At 37.0% G+C, this 18,893-nt stretch overlaps 1 protein-coding gene and 1 long non-coding RNA gene across 2 annotated transcripts; one reads left to right on the forward strand and one right to left on the reverse strand.

The window, feature by feature from the left end:
* Positions 1-6,032: 6,032 nt before the first annotated feature.
* Positions 6,033-11,011, reverse strand: LOC130465722 (uncharacterized). Its single transcript, XR_008925734.1, has 3 exons — positions 9,021-11,011; positions 7,335-7,419; positions 6,033-6,649 (listed from the first exon to the last, which is right to left on the reverse strand). It is a non-coding gene; the product is annotated as an uncharacterized lncRNA (long non-coding RNA).
* Positions 11,012-11,384: 373 nt separating this feature from the next.
* Positions 11,385-14,216, forward strand: LOC110778217 (protein FAR1-RELATED SEQUENCE 6-like). The gene is made up of 4 exons (XM_056831583.1): positions 11,385-11,390; positions 11,442-11,933; positions 12,022-12,992; positions 13,400-14,216. Exons 1-4 carry the CDS (start codon positions 11,385-11,387, stop codon positions 14,214-14,216), a joined length of 2,286 nt encoding a protein of 761 aa, XP_056687561.1.
* Positions 14,217-18,893: the final 4,677 nt, after the last annotated feature.

The raw sequence follows: 18,893 nt of genomic DNA on the forward strand, positions 1-18,893 counted from the left end.
CCATAGGTTCCCTTGTGATCCCTGGTGTGGGGATCTCTCAATATACACCCGCAAGGTATAGATTGAGGGTTCGGGGGACTGTAACTACCGAGAGGAGTAATTCGCTCGTCGATAACTCCAGAGGCAGGATATCCTTACTAGCTCAGCATAAATAATTGAAGGGACATGCGTTAACTATTAAACTAATCTGAATTGATTTTAGCAATATGCAACATATAATACTAATTCGATCGTGATTATCTGATTTAAATAACATTAAGGGACCTAGCATGATAATCCGATTTCCCAAAAATATTATATTTGTTAGGCGTGATAGAACAATCATATTAGGTTAGTTTAACAATTCATAAAAAGGGCGAGGAAAGCAGTTAAATCATCGGAAAGGGACACATTACGACGCACCCTTGAGAGGTGCGTCACGGTTCTCAGAAAACTAACCACTTTGACTTTGCTATTTCTCCTTTTTATTTAACGAATCTGGATTATGGGACAGGATACGTTCTGTTCGATTTATGGATCGATTGCGACAGAACGCGTGAACAGTTTCGCAGCGAGAGGCTTAGGCTAAGGGGTTTAGAGTCAATACTCAGAATATATTATGTGTTGTTGTGTTCTTTCACGTCGAAACTAGGGGCCTATTTATAGGGAAGAGTTCGGGGAAAGATAGGATTGCAGAGTTCTAATCCACAAAGAATTAGGAAAAGAGACGTACCCAGGTATTTTCAGCGCCCAGGCCTGGGCGCCGAAGATTTCGGCGCCCAGAGCCAGGCGTTGAAAATAGGGTCTGGGCAGTTTTGTTTAGTCAGATTCGGATTCCTAAAATCCGTAGAGTTTGAGATTAATTCGAGTCTTTTAGCGCGTATCAATTTTGTGACGGAATGCGTCTGGGCCCGTTACGAACTCTAGGCTCGTTAGGATTTTAATTAATACGTAATTCTTATTTCCGAATCCTATTAGGAATAGGATTCTCGCAGTTTTCTATCTCATTTAGGATTTATGTTGGAATGCAACACCTAATTATGACAGGTTTCTATCTTTTATGATTTGCCACTTTTAGAAGCTACCTTTTACGGCAGCTACTATTTTTAGCAGGTTTCCATAAATAGCAGGTTTTGGGTGAAATGAAATGGGGAATCGAGATTCGTTTATTTTATAGGAGATGCGTTGTCAAGTGGAGTTTTTATGCTTTCATCATCGAACCATTCCCTTGCGGGAACGGGGACAAAAGTAGGTGTCTACAGTGTGAAGTGTAGGATATTTACGGACCATAAGAGTTTAAAGTACATCTTCACACAGAAGGACCTGAATATGCGCCAACGAAGGTGGTTGGAGTTAATTAAGGACTATGATTTGACATCCAGTACCATGAGGGAAAAGCCAATGTAGTTGCGGATGCCTTGAGTAGGAAATCAAGTCTTATTGTTAATGCGTTAGTAATTGCTAACGAGCTGTGTAAGGACATGCAGCGTTTGAACCTGGAAATAGTGAGTGGTGAAAGCCTTGAGGGAATGATGAATGCCTTAACCATCCAGCCGTCAATATTTGATGAGATTAGGGAGAATCTGGCTGGTGATGTAAAGTTGGAGCGAATCAAGGAAAAGATTTCGCAAGGTAAGGAGTTAGAATTCCGAATCCATGATGATGGAAGTTTGAGGTACAAAGGCAGGTGGTGCGTGCCTCAAAAGTGTGGAGAATTGAAAGAGAAATTGATGAAAGAAGGGAATAATACGCCATATTCTGTGCACCCAGGTGGTGACAAGTTGTATAAGGACTTGTGGTGGCCAAGGATGAAGAACGAAGTGGCTGAATTTGTGGCTAGATGTCTGACTTGTCAGAAGGTTAAAATAGAGCACAGGAGACCTCAAGGAAAGGTCCAACCTTTAGAGATTCCAAGCTGGAAATGGGAGTGTATTTCTATGGACATCGTCACTTGTTTACCTAAGTCAAAGACTGGGAATGATACAATCTGGGTGGTGGTAGATAGGTTGACTAAGTCAGCAGTGTTTATACCAATGAAGAAAACCTGGAAAATGGAACAACTTGCTAAGGCCTACATTAAGAATGTTGTGAGGTTACATGGAGTTCCTAAGGATATCGTATCAGATAGGGATTCAAGGTTTCTTTCGAATTTCTGGAAAAGTGTGTAGAAGAGCTTTGGTACGATATTGAAAATGAGTACAGCCTTTCACCCAGCCACGGACGGACAAACTGAAAGGACTATCCAAACCCTAGATGACATGCTTCGGGCATGCGTTATTGATTTCCAAGGAAGTTGGGAAGATAGCTTAGATTTGATTGAGTTTTCCTATAACAATAGCTATCATGCTAGAATTGGAATGGAACCATTTGAGGCTTTGTATGGACGAAAGTGTAGAAGTCCACTTTGCTGGAACGATATTAGTGAAACCGTAGTGTTGGGACCTCAAATGATAGAGGACACCATGAACCAAATCCGAACCATCCAATCAAAGATTCAAGCGGCGCAGGATCTCCAAAAGAGTTATGCAGACTTGAAACGTAGGGATGAAGAGTTCAACATAGGTGATAAAGTGTTGCTCAAAGTGTCACCAATGAAAGGTGTCATGAGATTTGGAAAGAAAGGGAAGTTAAGCCCTAAGTACATAGTCCCATATGAGATCTTAGAAAGAATCGGAAAGGTAGCCTATAGACTAGCCTTGCCTATGGACTTGCATAGAGTGCATAATGTGTTCCACATATCTTAGTTAAGGAAATATATCCCGGATAAATCGCATGTGTTGCAACCGGAGACCATAGAATTAGACCAAAGTCTAACCTTTGAGGAAAGACCTGTCAAAATCCTTGATAGCAAAGTGCGTAGTACGCGTACTAAAGATGTGAAAATTGTCAAAGTGTTGTGGTCTAATCAAGAATCTGAGGAAGCCACTTGGGAAGCGGAGGAAGAAATGAGAAAGAAATATCCCGAGCTTTTTCCCGAGGTTAGTTGAGTTACGGGGTCGTAACTCGTGTCTTTTAAGGGGGGTAGAGTGCGGTAGAATTTCGCGCTTTTTACCTTGTTTTCCTCTATTTTATGCTCAATTTAGTGCTTTCTATTGAATTTGCACTTATTATTGTCCTGTTTAATCATGTAAAGAGTACAACAACTTAAATTTTTTGTAAATGAACGTATTGAAAGTCTCAGAAAGTCTCAAGTTTTGAGTTGAATTTTGATTTCCGAACCCAAGTTTCGGGACGAAACTTCTTTTAAGGAGGGTAGACTGTAATACCTCGTATTTTTATAATATTTATAAGTATATTTTATTATATTTATAAAGCATTTTACGATTTATTGACATTTAAATAATATTAAATGCATTTTATTTAATGTATTTTAATTAATTAGAATAATTATTATTTTAATTAATTACGAAACGAATTTAATTCTTGAGTCGGGATATTAAATGAGTTGCAAATGATTTTTATGTGCTTCGGGTTTTAAATAAAAAGTCCAATCCGTTTTATTAAACGAGCCCAATCAAAAGAGTTTAATTTAAATCCTAAGCTAGCCCAAATCATTTATTTCCTAAGCCCAGCTCAAATCTCCTAAGCCTAGCCCATCAAGGGATTAGGGAGCCTATAAATAGGACTCCCCCATCATTAAATGAGCCCCTAAAATTCATAAACCCTATTTTTCTTTGCTTGCCCAACACTCCTCACTCCCTCTCTTTTCCTCTCGTCCGCACGCCCGCACGCACGCAGCCCGTGCTCGTGCTGCTGTGCCTCGTGCTGCTCAGCCTCACGCCCCAGCACTCGTTCTCGCTCTCGCTCCCTCTTCGCGCGCGCCCAGCGCCCACACCCCCTTGTTTCTTGCTCTTTCTCTCGCAGCCCGCCCAGCCAGCACGCATAGCTGCTGGTGCTGTGCTGCTGTGTTGTTGTTGCTCGTGTGCACCGCACATCCCTGCTCTCTCTCTCTCGCGCACAGCGCCCAGCACTCGCGCCCTCGCCCATCCGTCCCGCGCGCCCCAGCGCGCTGCTGAGCCTGCCCCTCGCCCGCGCGCACGCACGTCGATTGTGTGTGTGTGTGTGTTGTTCGTTCGTTCGTTCAATTCTTTTCGCCCAATCACATTAATTCGTGGTTGTCCCGTGCTATAGGCCGGATTGGTATAATTCTCTTCTTCCTTGCCTATTCTATTTAAATTTCGTATTTTAAATTATTATATTAATATTGTTTTGAGTAATTAAAATGCTGGAAACCGGTTATGAATACCGTGGTTTGAGGATTTGCGTGTTGTGATTCATTAGGTTTGTTTTAATTATTAAAGGATGAATTTTCAGATTTGTTTATTGAATAAAACATTATTTTTATGATGATAAACTAGTGTTATTGGGATTTTCAAGTTAGGGCTTTAACCTAGACCTAATGAGTCAATTGATTAGCATAATTAGGTGATGATTTTAATTATGATAATCAATTACATTTTCAGATTTGAATAAAGGGTTAAAGTGTCGATTTTTATTGATTTTAAAGGCGGAAAAAGTAGGTTTTTGTACTAGGGATTGATTTTGCAAATTGAGACGTTTATATTATTGAAAAACGATTGAATTCTAAAGTTTAAATGAGGTTTTAGATTTTATAAAGTTGCTGGAAATTTAATGAACATGGAAATAATTTAAGTTTCATTATTTTGATGATAGGAGGTGATTTCTAGTTGAGTGCTCGTATTGCAAAGTGGCCCATACGCTTACGTATTCAAGGTACGTACAAGTCTAGGGCGACCACACCTTTTGTCAATGACATTACATGATTGTTGATGATGTGAATTACATTATGTGGAATCATGTTTATTTTGGTGAACGAGCATGTGATTTGTGATGTTGGATTTATTGGATTAATTGTTGAACAAGCATGTTGGAATTATTATGAGTATGGATTTCATTGTCAATCATGTTGTTCAATATTTATGCATGTATGGTTTATTTCACATGCAAGGGATGAATTATTTATTTGTATGCTATTGTACGAGATGTCTAGCATACTTTGAGCCAATTATTCGTACTTCGTTGTACTATTTATTTTACCACATGTGAAGGGTTAGCTCATGTAAGCCACCACACATGTAGGGTTCAGTTGGGAATATTATGTATGAAATGAATTAGGATTTGTCGTGCAAGGGCACAACCCTCATGTTAATGTGCATGATGTGGAGTCTCACCTTGGTGAGGGGGAACATGGTAGTAATATCACAAGTGTCTTGCCTTGTTGATCACAAGTCCCTAAGCATTTAAAATAAGATTTTTTTGGTTGTTGTTTATTATTGTATGTGTGCATGTTGGTGAGTCTTGAGTTCGCCTTTAATAAAATATTAATAAACGTAAAGTGCAACCAGAACAAGCTTCAAAACTCTTGGAACGTATATACCTTGAGTATGAACAATGGGGGGAGTCTTGCCGGAAAGCTCGTACTCCTACTAATGATACAAGACGTTGTTTCATTTATATTATGCGCAGGAATTCCGTCGGTATGGCCCGACATTCGGTATGGCCCGATTTTATTATTATATATTTGGTGTATGGTTGGCTCCCATCACCTTTTCCCTTTGTGGATTATTCTTTTGGCCCGTTCGAAGCTTATTCTAATTAAATTGTGAGTCAAGAGTCGAGTCAAGAGTCGAGTCTTGTATTCATGATTGATTGTTTATTATTATATGGCTTTTGCATGTTGATTAGTACTTAGTGACTGATGCATGTTTTAGTTTCATTCACTCTATGCTTGTAAGTACTCAGCTTTTGCTGACTACGTGCTTTGTGTGTTTTGGTCATGGCCTTTGCCTTAATGACCCTATGATGATCTATCATTTGCACTTGCTTTGATGGGGAGTAGAATAAAATAGCAGGTTGGTAGATCGGAATCATGTGGCTTGGGATGATCGAGAGAGTTGCATGTTTTCGTATTTTGAACTATTTAATAATACTTTAATTATGTTTGAAATGTTTGAAACTATTTATGTTTTGGGTTTTGGGCCATTATGGTTCCAAATTGTAGGAGGCCTCAATATTTCATTAATTATGTTTTTAAAAGTTAGTTGACATTTAATTCCGCTGCGTAATTCTGGTAATAGCCTTAACCATTATCACGGTGGCGGTAATACTTTAGTAATTCCTTTATTTTAAGTTGGAAAATGGTTTTATAAAAGCAAGGAATTATTAGGGTGTTACAGGCAGGTACTAATATTCCGGATGGATGCATTTAAAAATGAAATCCCGAAAATATAGGCACCTGTTGTGAGGTCGAAAAATAGCTCTTCAGATGAACCATCCCAGATCTTAAAATAATCCCTTGATAATTTTTCTTCTCATTTCGCTTTTCCCTATTCATCGCCATCAAAGATGGTTTCAAAGAGAACACAGAACCTGATTTTGGAGGGCAGATATCAAAAACTTCAACTACAGAAGAGCCATTAGGATGCTCATTTTTTTCGTGGTCAAGTTCATCCTCTAGGCCCGATTCCTTTGAAAGATGAGAGCTCGGACTTTATTTCGTCTATGGACAAGTCTCGCAAGTACTCTAAGCACAACTTCCCACTCTTCTCCTCGAGGAAACACAAGTGTTTCTAATGCAAGAAGCTTTAGTTGGAGCCAAACTTCCACATCATATGGTATTTTCTAACAAGTTTTGATTAGCAGCAAGAACCTAAAAAATATTGAGATTGAGCCACAAACAGATTACACAGACATCAAACAGAAAGGAACAAGATTTCATAACTCGCAAATGTTTTGAATGTACGGTGATGGATACACCACCCTTCCACACACTGTAAACTCAGGATATAGGAATCTAGCATTCCCACATAAAGATTTAAGATAACATACACTCTACCAATACTCGCGACTCTTATAGATGCAATGCTTTACGATAACAATGAATTTAAACCCTTAAAATGTACCTTCCCTGTGACATTGCATATAAAATATTCAACTCATTAAGGTTCAGGCTTAAACCTTAATACATATCCTTGCGTTATACTGTATATGTGCCATTAAGCCTAAATAATCCTACATTTAACAAAAAAAACAAACAACATACCACATTTAGGACTATTAGGAGCCTAAATTATCAATCACTACATTAGTACAGAAATCAATTATTGTTTAACAACTAAATCTGTAGTTCTTGAACCAATATATAAACAGACATCTATGGTATTTCCAACAGAAACAACACCTTCAAAACCCAGCAGAATCAGCACATTCAACACCCAGTAAATATGAAGGTACTTACCTTTGAGATTACGTAAAAGATTCACCAAAACAGATCAAATGAAAAAATCAATCTCATTATAAGAGCATAAATTAATAAATCAAATCAAAATTTATACCTTCTAATTTCTGAAAGCAAAAAATCCTCTCATTTGAATCTCTTTGTAACTCAAGTATTGGCCTTTAATCTTTGCCTGCAGCGGCCTACAAAGAACAGATAAGTCAGTGGAAAACTTGATATGCAAACCAAATCATATAACAACAATACATCCACAGATTAAGCAAGATTTCAATATTTTAAAACAAAATTTTTAGGGTTTCTGCCGTAATTAACGAATAATAAATTGAAAAAGACAAATAAATTTCCGATAATCTAAAACAAAACACGATAGACTTTCCCTAAACATATTCGATTACTCCTAATCAATTTTATTTAAGAAGAAGTTAAATAACTGAAATCATAATATAATTCCAATCCACTTAATTGATTATGGTCTAGCGCGCTCAAACCTTAATCTACTTAAAAAATGCAACGGCTCTATATTAATATTAAGAAACCTGCTTAAATCTTAATCTACTCGGATCTTAAACAACTTAAACCAAATACAGTCTCAATCCCTCTCCAAGCCCACTTTGTAGTTTCTTCTGGTTGACCATCCACGCTCAGAATAGATTTAACTCGTTAATTATCCATCCCCTGAGATTTTGCAGTGAATAAAACAAAGTAAACTAAAGGCAAGTGGCCACAAGCTTCATACAGATGGTACAAATTATCTAGCATACCTATCCCGTGCGGTGATCATGAGGTGAAAAAGGCTGAGCGGGCTGACACATACACCTCCATGACCATGAAAATCTCTGAAGCAGGAGGAGAGAGAAACAGAGGAGTACGGGAAATTGCCAAGCTATAGATGCAGCAACATTGGTAATCCAACACCGTAAGGTTGACAAACTGTATTGGGCTATTCGTGCAAGTGAATACATGAAAATGAACCCTGGTCATTATGTCGCTTTTCTTATCACCGCCACCACCCGTGAAAAATATGAAAATGAAACTACGGAATGCTCAATAATCGCCTACCCCTCCTCCTCTCTCCCTCTCTCACTTGTATGTAAGGAATTTCATCAAGCGTTCTTCCTCCATTCCACTCCAAAAATTTGGTTTGTTAAAAAAAAGTGTTCCCTCCCCTCCCTTTCTCCTCCTCCCTCCCACCCCCATCTCTCCCATAAAGTCATTATACACTATAATTATGTATAGAAAATAAATGAATTTAAGAATTAAGTTTATGATTTTAGGAGCTCTGGTGGCTAACTAATTGTGTAGTTTAGATTAGTTCATTGAATATTAGTTCTAGGAAAATAATTATCAAAACACAAAGCAAATCCCGAGCCTAATTATTATACGGAAATAGATGAGGATATGTTTTATTGCAAACTAACTTTGAACAATACATACTACCTACAAAATTAAAATAACAGTAGTAGAATATCAAGCATTGGCAAGCCTCCTGTAGTAATGTAGTAACAAGCCTCCTTGTTTCATGCCTTTTGTAATATCAATCTGTTGCTACACATATCCATGTCATCTCTGTCAGGAAAAACTTTGACCATTGGCAAGTCTCCTATAGTGGAAATATCTAGTCTTAGTACAAGAGTTGACAAACCATTCTTGTCACATGTGATGGTATATGTACGTGATGGTATATGTACGTGATGGTCTGCTGGTAGTCAATATAATCCACTATGAATTGCACAACCAATCAATAGATGCAGTATTAAACAGAAATGTATAAAAATGCGATTACCTGTGAGAACTGGTGTGTGACAAGAGTTGAGTAATTCTCAACCGTTTACTTCTCCATGCTACAGGTGAGGACTGGATAAGCAGAAGCTTATCTGATATCCATAGAGAATAAACAACAATTAGCAGCAAGACATACATGAGCAACTATATAGACACATACTATCCGAAAAGAAAACACATAGAGCATAGCAAGTCACCCATCAGGTCTGATAAATGCTGCACTGACAAGGAAAACACGAGTGACACCAATTCATAAAAACCGAGTAGGGTTCTGCAGCACACAATTAGCGATCAACATAGGGTCAAAGGCATCCATCCAGACAATTGACATCCGCCCAGAGAATTGCAAGTGATAAAACCCCTTTTACAAACTTCCTAACCCATACTTTGGCTCTCCTAATATCCTATTAAGAGAACCTACAGTTATAAAATCAAGTAACAAATAAAAGAAGAACCACACCATCAAGTTCAATGAATCTTCCTTTAGCAACCTAACATAGAAATTAAGCTAAGTGATATGCTTTATGGAGTTTTGGGGTTCTGATCGTTAATGAAAAGTAGCAAAAGAAGAAGAAATTGAGCTATATATCTTGAAGACCAAAGACTAATCATACAACCAACTACTAAAAACTTTAACAAACAACAAATGGATCTAGGAACTGGTGTGCCGCATACATCCTGTAGGAAATGCCATTCCTAATTTGTTTAGTTTCTTTTACTCTTAACTAAAATACATGAGATGTATTTCGTCATAAAAGAGTTTATGGTTGAGTTGATTGTAGAAAACAGGAAGACCAGACAAAACAGAAAACATGAGCATGATGACACAATAATACCAACAACAACAACCAGAGTAAAGTACGGGTTCACTGCAATTGTTGTTGGTATTATTTATTAAAATTTGTCATCAAGCATGATGGCAACAATAATACCAACAACAATCAGAGCAGTGAACACATACTTTACTTTAGGTATAACTATTGAGTATGATGGCTCAAATGCAAACTTTGGCTTGCAATTAGGGCAGTAATACCCAGCCTCTTCCAAGTACTTAGATTAAAATAAAATAAAAAACTCTCAGGCGGTTTCAACACACTCAACATGCACCCAGACATCATGCTATCAAAACACACCTATGTGGATAAAAAATCTTAGGGCCAAATCATTAAATTCAACCAATCAAGAAAAAAAGAAGGCAAGCATCATGAATCTAATATCAAAATTGCAAGGCCTCACCCAACTTCCACCATCAGAGTGGTGCCATATTTTCTTAAACACACCACAATACTTCTTTGACTTCAGTAACTGCATCATATTTGATAATTAGCAACACAACAATTACAATCTTCAATAAAATAACACTTTCAATGAAGCAAAAAGGCCCGAGGCCCCCCTAATTAATCTTTAAGATTAACCATCAACGTTAATCCGGGGGTAAAATTAGAAAGAAATGGTGACAGGTAGCGTGTTGGCTTTTAAATCGAAAAAAATAAAGGAGAAAGGAAAGTAGTACGTTGACGGCCGTTTATAAACGGTAGTTAGGGGAGTTAACAGCCGTTTTATTAACTGTTCATTATCGTTTGTCAGAGTTTGCTCCACACCGTCCCATTTGAATTTCAAAACTCCTATTTTCAATCCAAAACTGAATTGGTGAAAATTCTAAAAAAATGTCAAAAATAAAAAATTAAGGGTTTCCTGTAGCAAGCAAGCAAACCAAGAAATTTTTTCCCAATTCGCCGCGATTTGCTATTCATCCTTATTAGGAGTGGATTTTGAAGGAGGGTTGTATGAAAATGGCGGATCTTGTTTCAGAAGAGGTAAAATTGTTATATTTTTCTTGAATTAGATGTTTATGGTTTTTTTGATGAAGGTTCCTGGTTATGTTGTATCTTTGATGATGGTTTCTTTTATGTTTTCTATTATATTCTTTGTAAGCTTTGGAATCCTATGTAAAGCGTGTGGGGGCTGTGTGTGGGGTTGGGTTGGAGTAGGAGATGATGAATAGTATAAGGTCCCAAACTTGAAAAAATTAAAAATAAAGTAATAAAAAAATTAAAAAAAATAAACGCCGGGAATTTAGGAATTAAATATAAAATCGGGAAAATTTAAAAATAGGAATAATGTAAGAAAAATCGTCTTTCATTGTTTTTGGGTAAAATTAAAGGAAATGTTAAAATTAGGATTATATTAATCATTTTATTTAAAATAAGAATAATTCGTTTTTATAATTACATTAAAAAGTGTATTGCCAATGATTGTAAAGCTGTATAATCCATAATTATAAAATGTTGTTTTCTAAAAAACAAAAATTAGATTTTGTAATGAATTAAGGAATTGATGTGAATAAGTGAATAATTACGGTAATATGATGGTAGTAAAGCATATTGCTTTGATTTAAACCTGTGTAATTCACTTATTACAGGTTGTAATCGGGGTTGATAAGTATGTGAACAATAATAATGATCATGTACATGATCTTCAACAAATGCCTTTTGAATCGGGTGATGTTGTTGTAGCCTCCCAGGAGCATATTGGTGTTATTCATGGATCGCGGTGTGGAAAGGGTGTTATTGAAAGTTATGGTCTTCAATCTCCACTTGGATCTTGTGTTGGTAGTTCTGACCTGTCCTTTGTCACCCCAAACCTTAGTACACACAATGGCAACGTAGACCAAAATTCATCCTTTGTCACTCCAATCCGTAATACACATAATAGCAACCTAGACGTTAATTTATTTTGTCTTAGCCCTCAGAGTTGTTCCACCACGTTAATTGGTGGTTCTTCTATACAATCCTCCAACGTGACTCCTCCAAGGAGGAATAATACCACTATTACAGAGGAAGATGGAATATGTTTCACTCCTGAGCATGTGAAGAGCAGTGGTATCCTTTCTAAAACCACAAACGAGGAACTTGTACCCCCCCCCCCCCCCCACAGTAGGGCTAATTTTTGGGACTTGGGCGGATGTTGAGGATTACTATAAGAGATATGGTAAACAGCAGGGATTTGGTGTGTGTAGGCCACAAGGTACGACGAATAAAAACAAACAACTGACTGCTGCCACATGGAGGTGTGAGTGCTATGGTCCCCCAGATATGAGAGAGAGGAGGGAGGCGAAGAAGAGAGCAAATAATATGGAGTTGGGGAGTAGTGCAATACCTGAGCCACCGTCAAAGAGGACAAGGAAGTCAAAGAAGTGCGATTGTCTTGCAATGTTGAGAGCTAGTGTTAATGGGGATGGTGAGTGGGTAGTTAGAAAAGTAGTATTAGAACATGTTAACCACCAGCCAACTCCCAGCAAGTGGAAGGGAGTGAAAGAGTACAGTATGGGCCATGTGACAGAGAATTTTAGGGGAAGATTAATAACAAGTTATGATTGTGGTGCGCCGATCTCACAGGTAAGGGCTAATCTTGCTGAACGTTTCAGTGGCATTGAAAACGTAATCCTAACTGAAAAAGACATGTCACACATAGTACACACTGAACGAAGGTTGAAAATGGAAGGTGGGGATGCGAATGCTATGATGTCCTATTTTGAGGGGTTGCAAAAGGACAATGATAAATTCTTCCATGCCCACAGACTTGACAATGAAGGTCGTCTAAAGGACATTATGTGGGTTGATGCAAGGAGTCGTGTTGCCTTTAATGACTTTGGGAAGGTAGTATGCTTTGATTCTACATACCTAACCAACTCATATGAGCTCCCTTTTGCTAATTTTGTCGGAGTGAATCATCATGGCCAGTCATTGTTGCTTGGTTGTGCATTGATGTCCCATGAATATGCTAAAAGTTTTACATGGTTGTTTAGGCAGTGGTGCATATGCAGGGGGGGTAGATATCCTGTTGCTATTCTAACTGACCAGGCACCGGCTATGAGACGTCATTTGGAAGTAGTAATGCCTGAAACTCGACATCGTTGGTGTCTATGGCATATAATGAACAAAATCCCATCCAAGCTCGGTACTCATACTAGGTAAGCTTAACCTTCCCGTACGTCATTTTTGTTAAAGTTTAGTAAAATATCGATATCAGTTATAAAATTGTCAAAGAAGTATATAGTATCGTAAATAGTATTAAGTAAATATGTATTACAAGTAAATATGTAGTACAGGTAGATAGTAAATAGTCAAAGATAGTACTTAATAGCAAAACTATAAATTGTAAAACAAGTTGGCAGATAGTAATTTTTTGACCTTATGATAGTAGAAAAGAGGAAATAATAAACGTGTTAAAAAAATTTCCCAGGCAGATGTTAATGAAAGTAAGATAAAACTTAATAACGAAACAAAGTGTTAGGAAAATATGTTATACTAATAATATAATTTGTTATAAATTCTAATGTACTTGTATGATGCTGACTATAATTTTGGATTTGTTTAGGTATGCAGAGTTAAAAGAGGTGATGAAAGAGGTGGTGTATGAGAGCCTATCCGTAGAGGAGTTTGAGAGTAGGTGGGCTGATATGTTAGTTGAATTTAAGGTTAAAGAGCATAAGAGTAAGAATTGGCTGGGTGACATGTTTAAGGACAGGAAGATGTGGGTGCCTGCCTTTTTAAACAATTATTTTTGGGCCGGCATGAAGACAACGCAGCGGGTAGAGTCAATAAATTCGTTTTTCGATGGTTTTTTGGAGAGAGGCACAAAGTTTTTTGAGTTTCCCAAAAAATATTGTGCTGCTATGAATAAAAGGTGTAGTGATGAGAAAAATGCGGACTCAAATTGTGCGAAGTATATTCGTAAACTGGTTACTGGATTCCACATTGAGAGTGTATTCCAGAAGATATACACGGACAACAAGTTTAGAGATGTGCAGAGAGAATTTGAGAGGATGCTCTATTGTGTTGTGAAGGAGGAGAAACAGATTTCGGATAAACACTTTGAATACTTGATGGAAGACCGTGTGTGGATCATTGTTAAAGGCAAAAGTGAAGAGGTATTGACGAAATACAAGAAATTCTACGTAGTGAAGTTTGGTACGAGTCCAATGGAAATATCTTGTGTTTGTAAGTTGTTTGAGACTAGGGGTATTCTGTGTAGGCACTGTATTCGGGCGTTAGAAACAAACTTTGTGGTTGATATTCCTGAAAAATACATCCTTCGGCGATGGCGGAAGGATGTGTATCGGAAGCATATGCATGTTAGGTTGGTTCCTATGATCCGACAAAGACGGAAGTTGCTAAAAGGTTTGATAAGATGATGCTTGAATTTGAACCTATTTGTGAGGAAGCAAGTGTCGATGAACAAACTATGCAGTTTGTTGTGAATGAATTGCGAGGGCTAGAAATCGCGGTTAGGGAACGGGTGAAGAATGTGAAAAAAAATCAAATGTTATTGCCATTGGAATCAATGCAATACCAAGATGAAGTGGACACGACAGAGGGAAATATTAAGAATCCCACGAGTAGGAGCAAGAAGAAATGTGGGAGGCCTATTATCTTAAGACACAAGGCTCTAGGTGAGAATAACAATTGGAAGCCAAAAAGAAAGGAAGCCACCAAGGTTTGTTTTTATACTAGTACCAATGTATTGATATATCTATAATTTAGGTGATCAATAAGGAATTAACCTATCTATAATTTAGGTGATCAATAAGGAGGCGTTGGGTTCGGTCGATGACGGAGTAGATGGTCCTTCAACAGAAGCTAGCGTCGGGTAATTAAAGGTATTCTATTATTGTTCGGGAAATTGATAATTAGATAAAAATGTTAAAAGTATATTCAATATTAGTATTAATATGTAGACTTTGTTCAGGTGTTTAGAAACCCATCCAATGAAGTGCTTGGGAATACACCAAATACGGCGACTATATCTGTGGTTTCTGATGATGATCTTCTATTGAGCCGCAATAACATTGGATGGTCTGAAGCCAGTAGTCACATTTAGATATACACGTTCAACTTATTGAGCCAATATTGATTAAAATTATCAAAATGTTTTGCATTCATTCCTAAATGATAATCAAGGCCGTGGTTTTTGGACAATTTCGTGATGTTTTGCCGTTGTTTTGGATGTTAGTTCTCGTTCCAAGGCCATTGATTATTGGGCAAGATGTCCATGTGAAATCAAGTTTAATTGGGCCCTATATGTTGTGGGGCACCCAACATTAGTTTGAGAATTGATAAAGTTTGAGAATTGATAATACAGATCTTGGGCCTTAAAAGATGGGCCTTAATATTTGGGGAATGAATATACATAAATTGCCCAATTAAAGGAATGGAATTCGAATCCAAATCTCAAAAATCAAACTAATCAACACTTAACGAAATACACAAACTGTCCAACGAATAACACGGAAAACATATTGCATAATTGACAATACTTAATACATGATTCCGAAAAATATTTTAACATCGTTCATTCCTACTAACAAAGCACGAAAAACATAAACCGTCAAACACAACACGGAAAACGTAAAACATAATTTGTAGACATATTACATGGTTACGAAAACATGTTAACACCGCATAATTATAAGGTCATTGCTGTAATAACAGAATGGTTGGTGATACGTGCCGCTTGGATAGTTGATGAACGTGAAATCAGCTTGCGGTTACCGAATTCATCAAGGCTAAACAACATAACCCTACCCTCCGGAACCCTAATGTGGTTGGCCCATTCCTGGTACACAGTTTGCATCTTGGTTGTGACTCTGTGGCGCATTGCATACAATCGTGACCCAAACATATCCTCTTGTAAAATGTCGAATCTAACCTTAGAACTGTCCGCATTTATATCATCATACTGCAAATAAAAGAGACATATTAAAGTATTGTTTGGCAAACTGCATATGGGCCAAGACATATATTGTAAATTATACTTTGGCAAACTGAAAAGGCCATATGGGCCATATATTGTAAATTATACTTTGGCAAACTGAAAAGGCCACATGGGCCATAAAGTCCATATGGGGCATTGGCCACATGGGCAATAAAGTGGCAATAAAGGCCATATGGGGCACTGGTGCTAGTTTTCATGGTGGGCCAAAGGGTGCTTGGGCCTTGGAACTAACCCTAGAAAATTAATTAACTACACGCCAGTTTTCAGTAGTATGATACATTTCCACATTGCAACATAATTTGAAATTGTTTAATTCATAAAAAACAACTAAATTCATTATATAATTTAAAATTTAACATTTTAATAATTAGAAAATAATCTTTGGGAGGATATAGACTATCGGAGGACTTAAAAAATTTAAATAATCTGTGGGAGTACATATACTATCGGAGGGACTACATATTTCTGGAGGACCTAAACTACACATCTTCTCTATATTTTAACCACAATTTGGGACACTTTGGGTTTAGGGTCCATTTACACGAAATTTGGCATTAGTATATCGATTAGTTTATTTTAAAAATCCCGATCTATTTATTTTTTCCATTTTGTTTCTAAATATGTTAATTTTTTTATGTATTGTTTTTCTAAAAATGTTCCAATGGTAAAGATGTTAGACATTTTTTTGCATCGTGTTATCACAAACATCAAAAGGGACCCTGCATTTAGTTTTTGAGATCTTATAATATCGTACTTTGGATGTATATAAATTTTAATTGTAAAAAAATAGAGGCTACTTACCATTGGAAGAACATATATTAGCTCACCGTCCTTGATCTCGTTTTCTGCCGCGGATTTTTCCTTGTCGAGACTTTTCGCATATTCTCGAAACAAACAAATTGCGAGCTCGTCTGGTCCGTATCCTAGTCGGGCCCGATAGTCCTCCCTTATCCAAACCAGGGTTTGGGATGGCAGAAGAACATATTGCACACCAGGGTCTGCACAATCCACACTCCGGAGCTTGATGGTCATTAGCCTATTTTCTGGAGGTACCGGGAACCGAACTCGTAAATCAACCACGTTGACGAGTTCGGATCCGAGTTTGAGGGGCCGGCCATTTCATGGAAAAAATGTGGATTAGGTTAAGGACTAAGGAGTGTGTGTTGGAGTAGGGGAATTAGATGAAGTTGCGTGGATGGTATTTATAAGAAGGAAAAGTAGGTTATGGTAGTTTGATGTCATAAAGGAAGTAAAGTTGGAGTTATGGTGGTGTTTGGTGGTTGTAAGTTGGCAAAACATACGGACACTTGTCGCAACTTGCTATCATGGCTTCTAAAATAACCCACAATAAATAAATGATAAATTTCCTTTTATGAAATAAACTAATTATCATGTTTCCTTTTCAAAATAACCCCACTTCAAATGTTGTTTGTGTGTATATAATAGTTCACACAAAAGGAATTTGTTTATTTCTAAATGTAGCAAGTCAGGACTTTTATGACGAAAATGGAAACATTAGGAATGATTGGTTAGACATAATATTCCTAAAAACAATCACATGGACCACTTTAGCCCTTTTTGTATCTATTTAAACTCATATATAATATCCACCCGTATTAAACAAATACTTCCTCCGTCTTTTAATACTCACAACGTTTGCTACTTTCACGCATGCCGATGCACAACTTTAATATTATGGCTGAATTTTTTGGTATTTTCAAAACCATTTTATCGTCCCTTTAAGCGGCATGAAGTTATTTATCACTTGGGTATATTTTATCCTGTCGGTAATCATTTGTTTGCGGTATACAAGTTCGGACAGAGACGGGTAACCCAATAACTAATATAGATTAATTTTTATCTATATTGAATTCAAGATTTATATTATAACAAATACCCATTATAACAAATACCCATTATAAGACCCGAAACCCAACAACACCCAATCTGGCGTCTATGTTTAAACACGTGAGTTTCGTGACTCAATTCCACCAACAATTACACGGAATACTATAGTCCTAATGGACCCACAAATTGGGCCATAAAGCCCATACATATATTCTCTGCATTGAAGTTTACACAAGGAATGATTGGTACTCCATATTTTAATGTACTTATACCTTGACTTACGAACAAATGAATGATTGGCATGACAAATATTTCCAAATAAAGGCACATGGACCAAGTTTGTTTTTATGCAAAATCATACACATGGACCACTTTTGTTTGTATGCCAAAGCATGCACATGGACCACTTTTGTTATCTATGGACGTACTCCTGGTTTGTGCATGGGAGAATACACAAATGCTATAAATGGTAAATCCACGTCATGCATAGGCTTTAGGGTTTATGGTTTAGGGTTTAGGGTTTGAGGGATTGTGGTGGTTTAACTCGTATTTGGTTTGTCTTACCCCCTTAAATGATCCTCACTCGGCATATGACAAAATTATTAATCTATTAGTTGTGACAAATTTATTAATCTATTAGTTGTGAAAAAATTATTAATCTATTAGTTGTGACAAAATTATTAATCTATTACTCCCATAATTATCATCCTGTTTGAGCAAAAACACGAATTTTAATAAAAAAGAGGAATAAAATACAAATGATGATTGTGATGTATGGAAAAGTGGAATAAAGTCTATGTGAAAGAGAATATAGTACATGGGATATAGTACACTGGTTGGGTATTCAATTCAATTTTAATTAACATAGTACATGAGAAAGTGAGACCGTAATAGCCAAAATTAGACGGAGGGAGTAGTTGTGACAAAATCGGTTTAGATCACATTTATAAATTAGAGCATTTATCCCCAAAATCATATTGGATTTAATTGTGAGATAATTTTTTAATGAGCTGTAACCAAATCGTGACAAGGATTATGTAACGAAATAGTTGGATAAATTAATTAAATGTAATAATAATACCGAAAATACTAATTGTCCCCGATTTGAAAGTATGTACTCAAATATGTCAATTCCGTCTAGATTTGTCCATAATATGTCGATTTCTTAGTGTTATCCATTATATGTCGATATGTCCATTATATGTCGATATGTCCATTATCCCTCAAGGGTGAATATCCCAAGGTGAAT

The sequence above is a fragment of the Spinacia oleracea genome, chromosome 1 (genome assembly GCF_020520425.1).
Source record: "Spinacia oleracea cultivar Varoflay chromosome 1, BTI_SOV_V1, whole genome shotgun sequence".
Taxonomy (NCBI): Eukaryota; Viridiplantae; Streptophyta; class Magnoliopsida; order Caryophyllales; family Amaranthaceae; genus Spinacia; species Spinacia oleracea.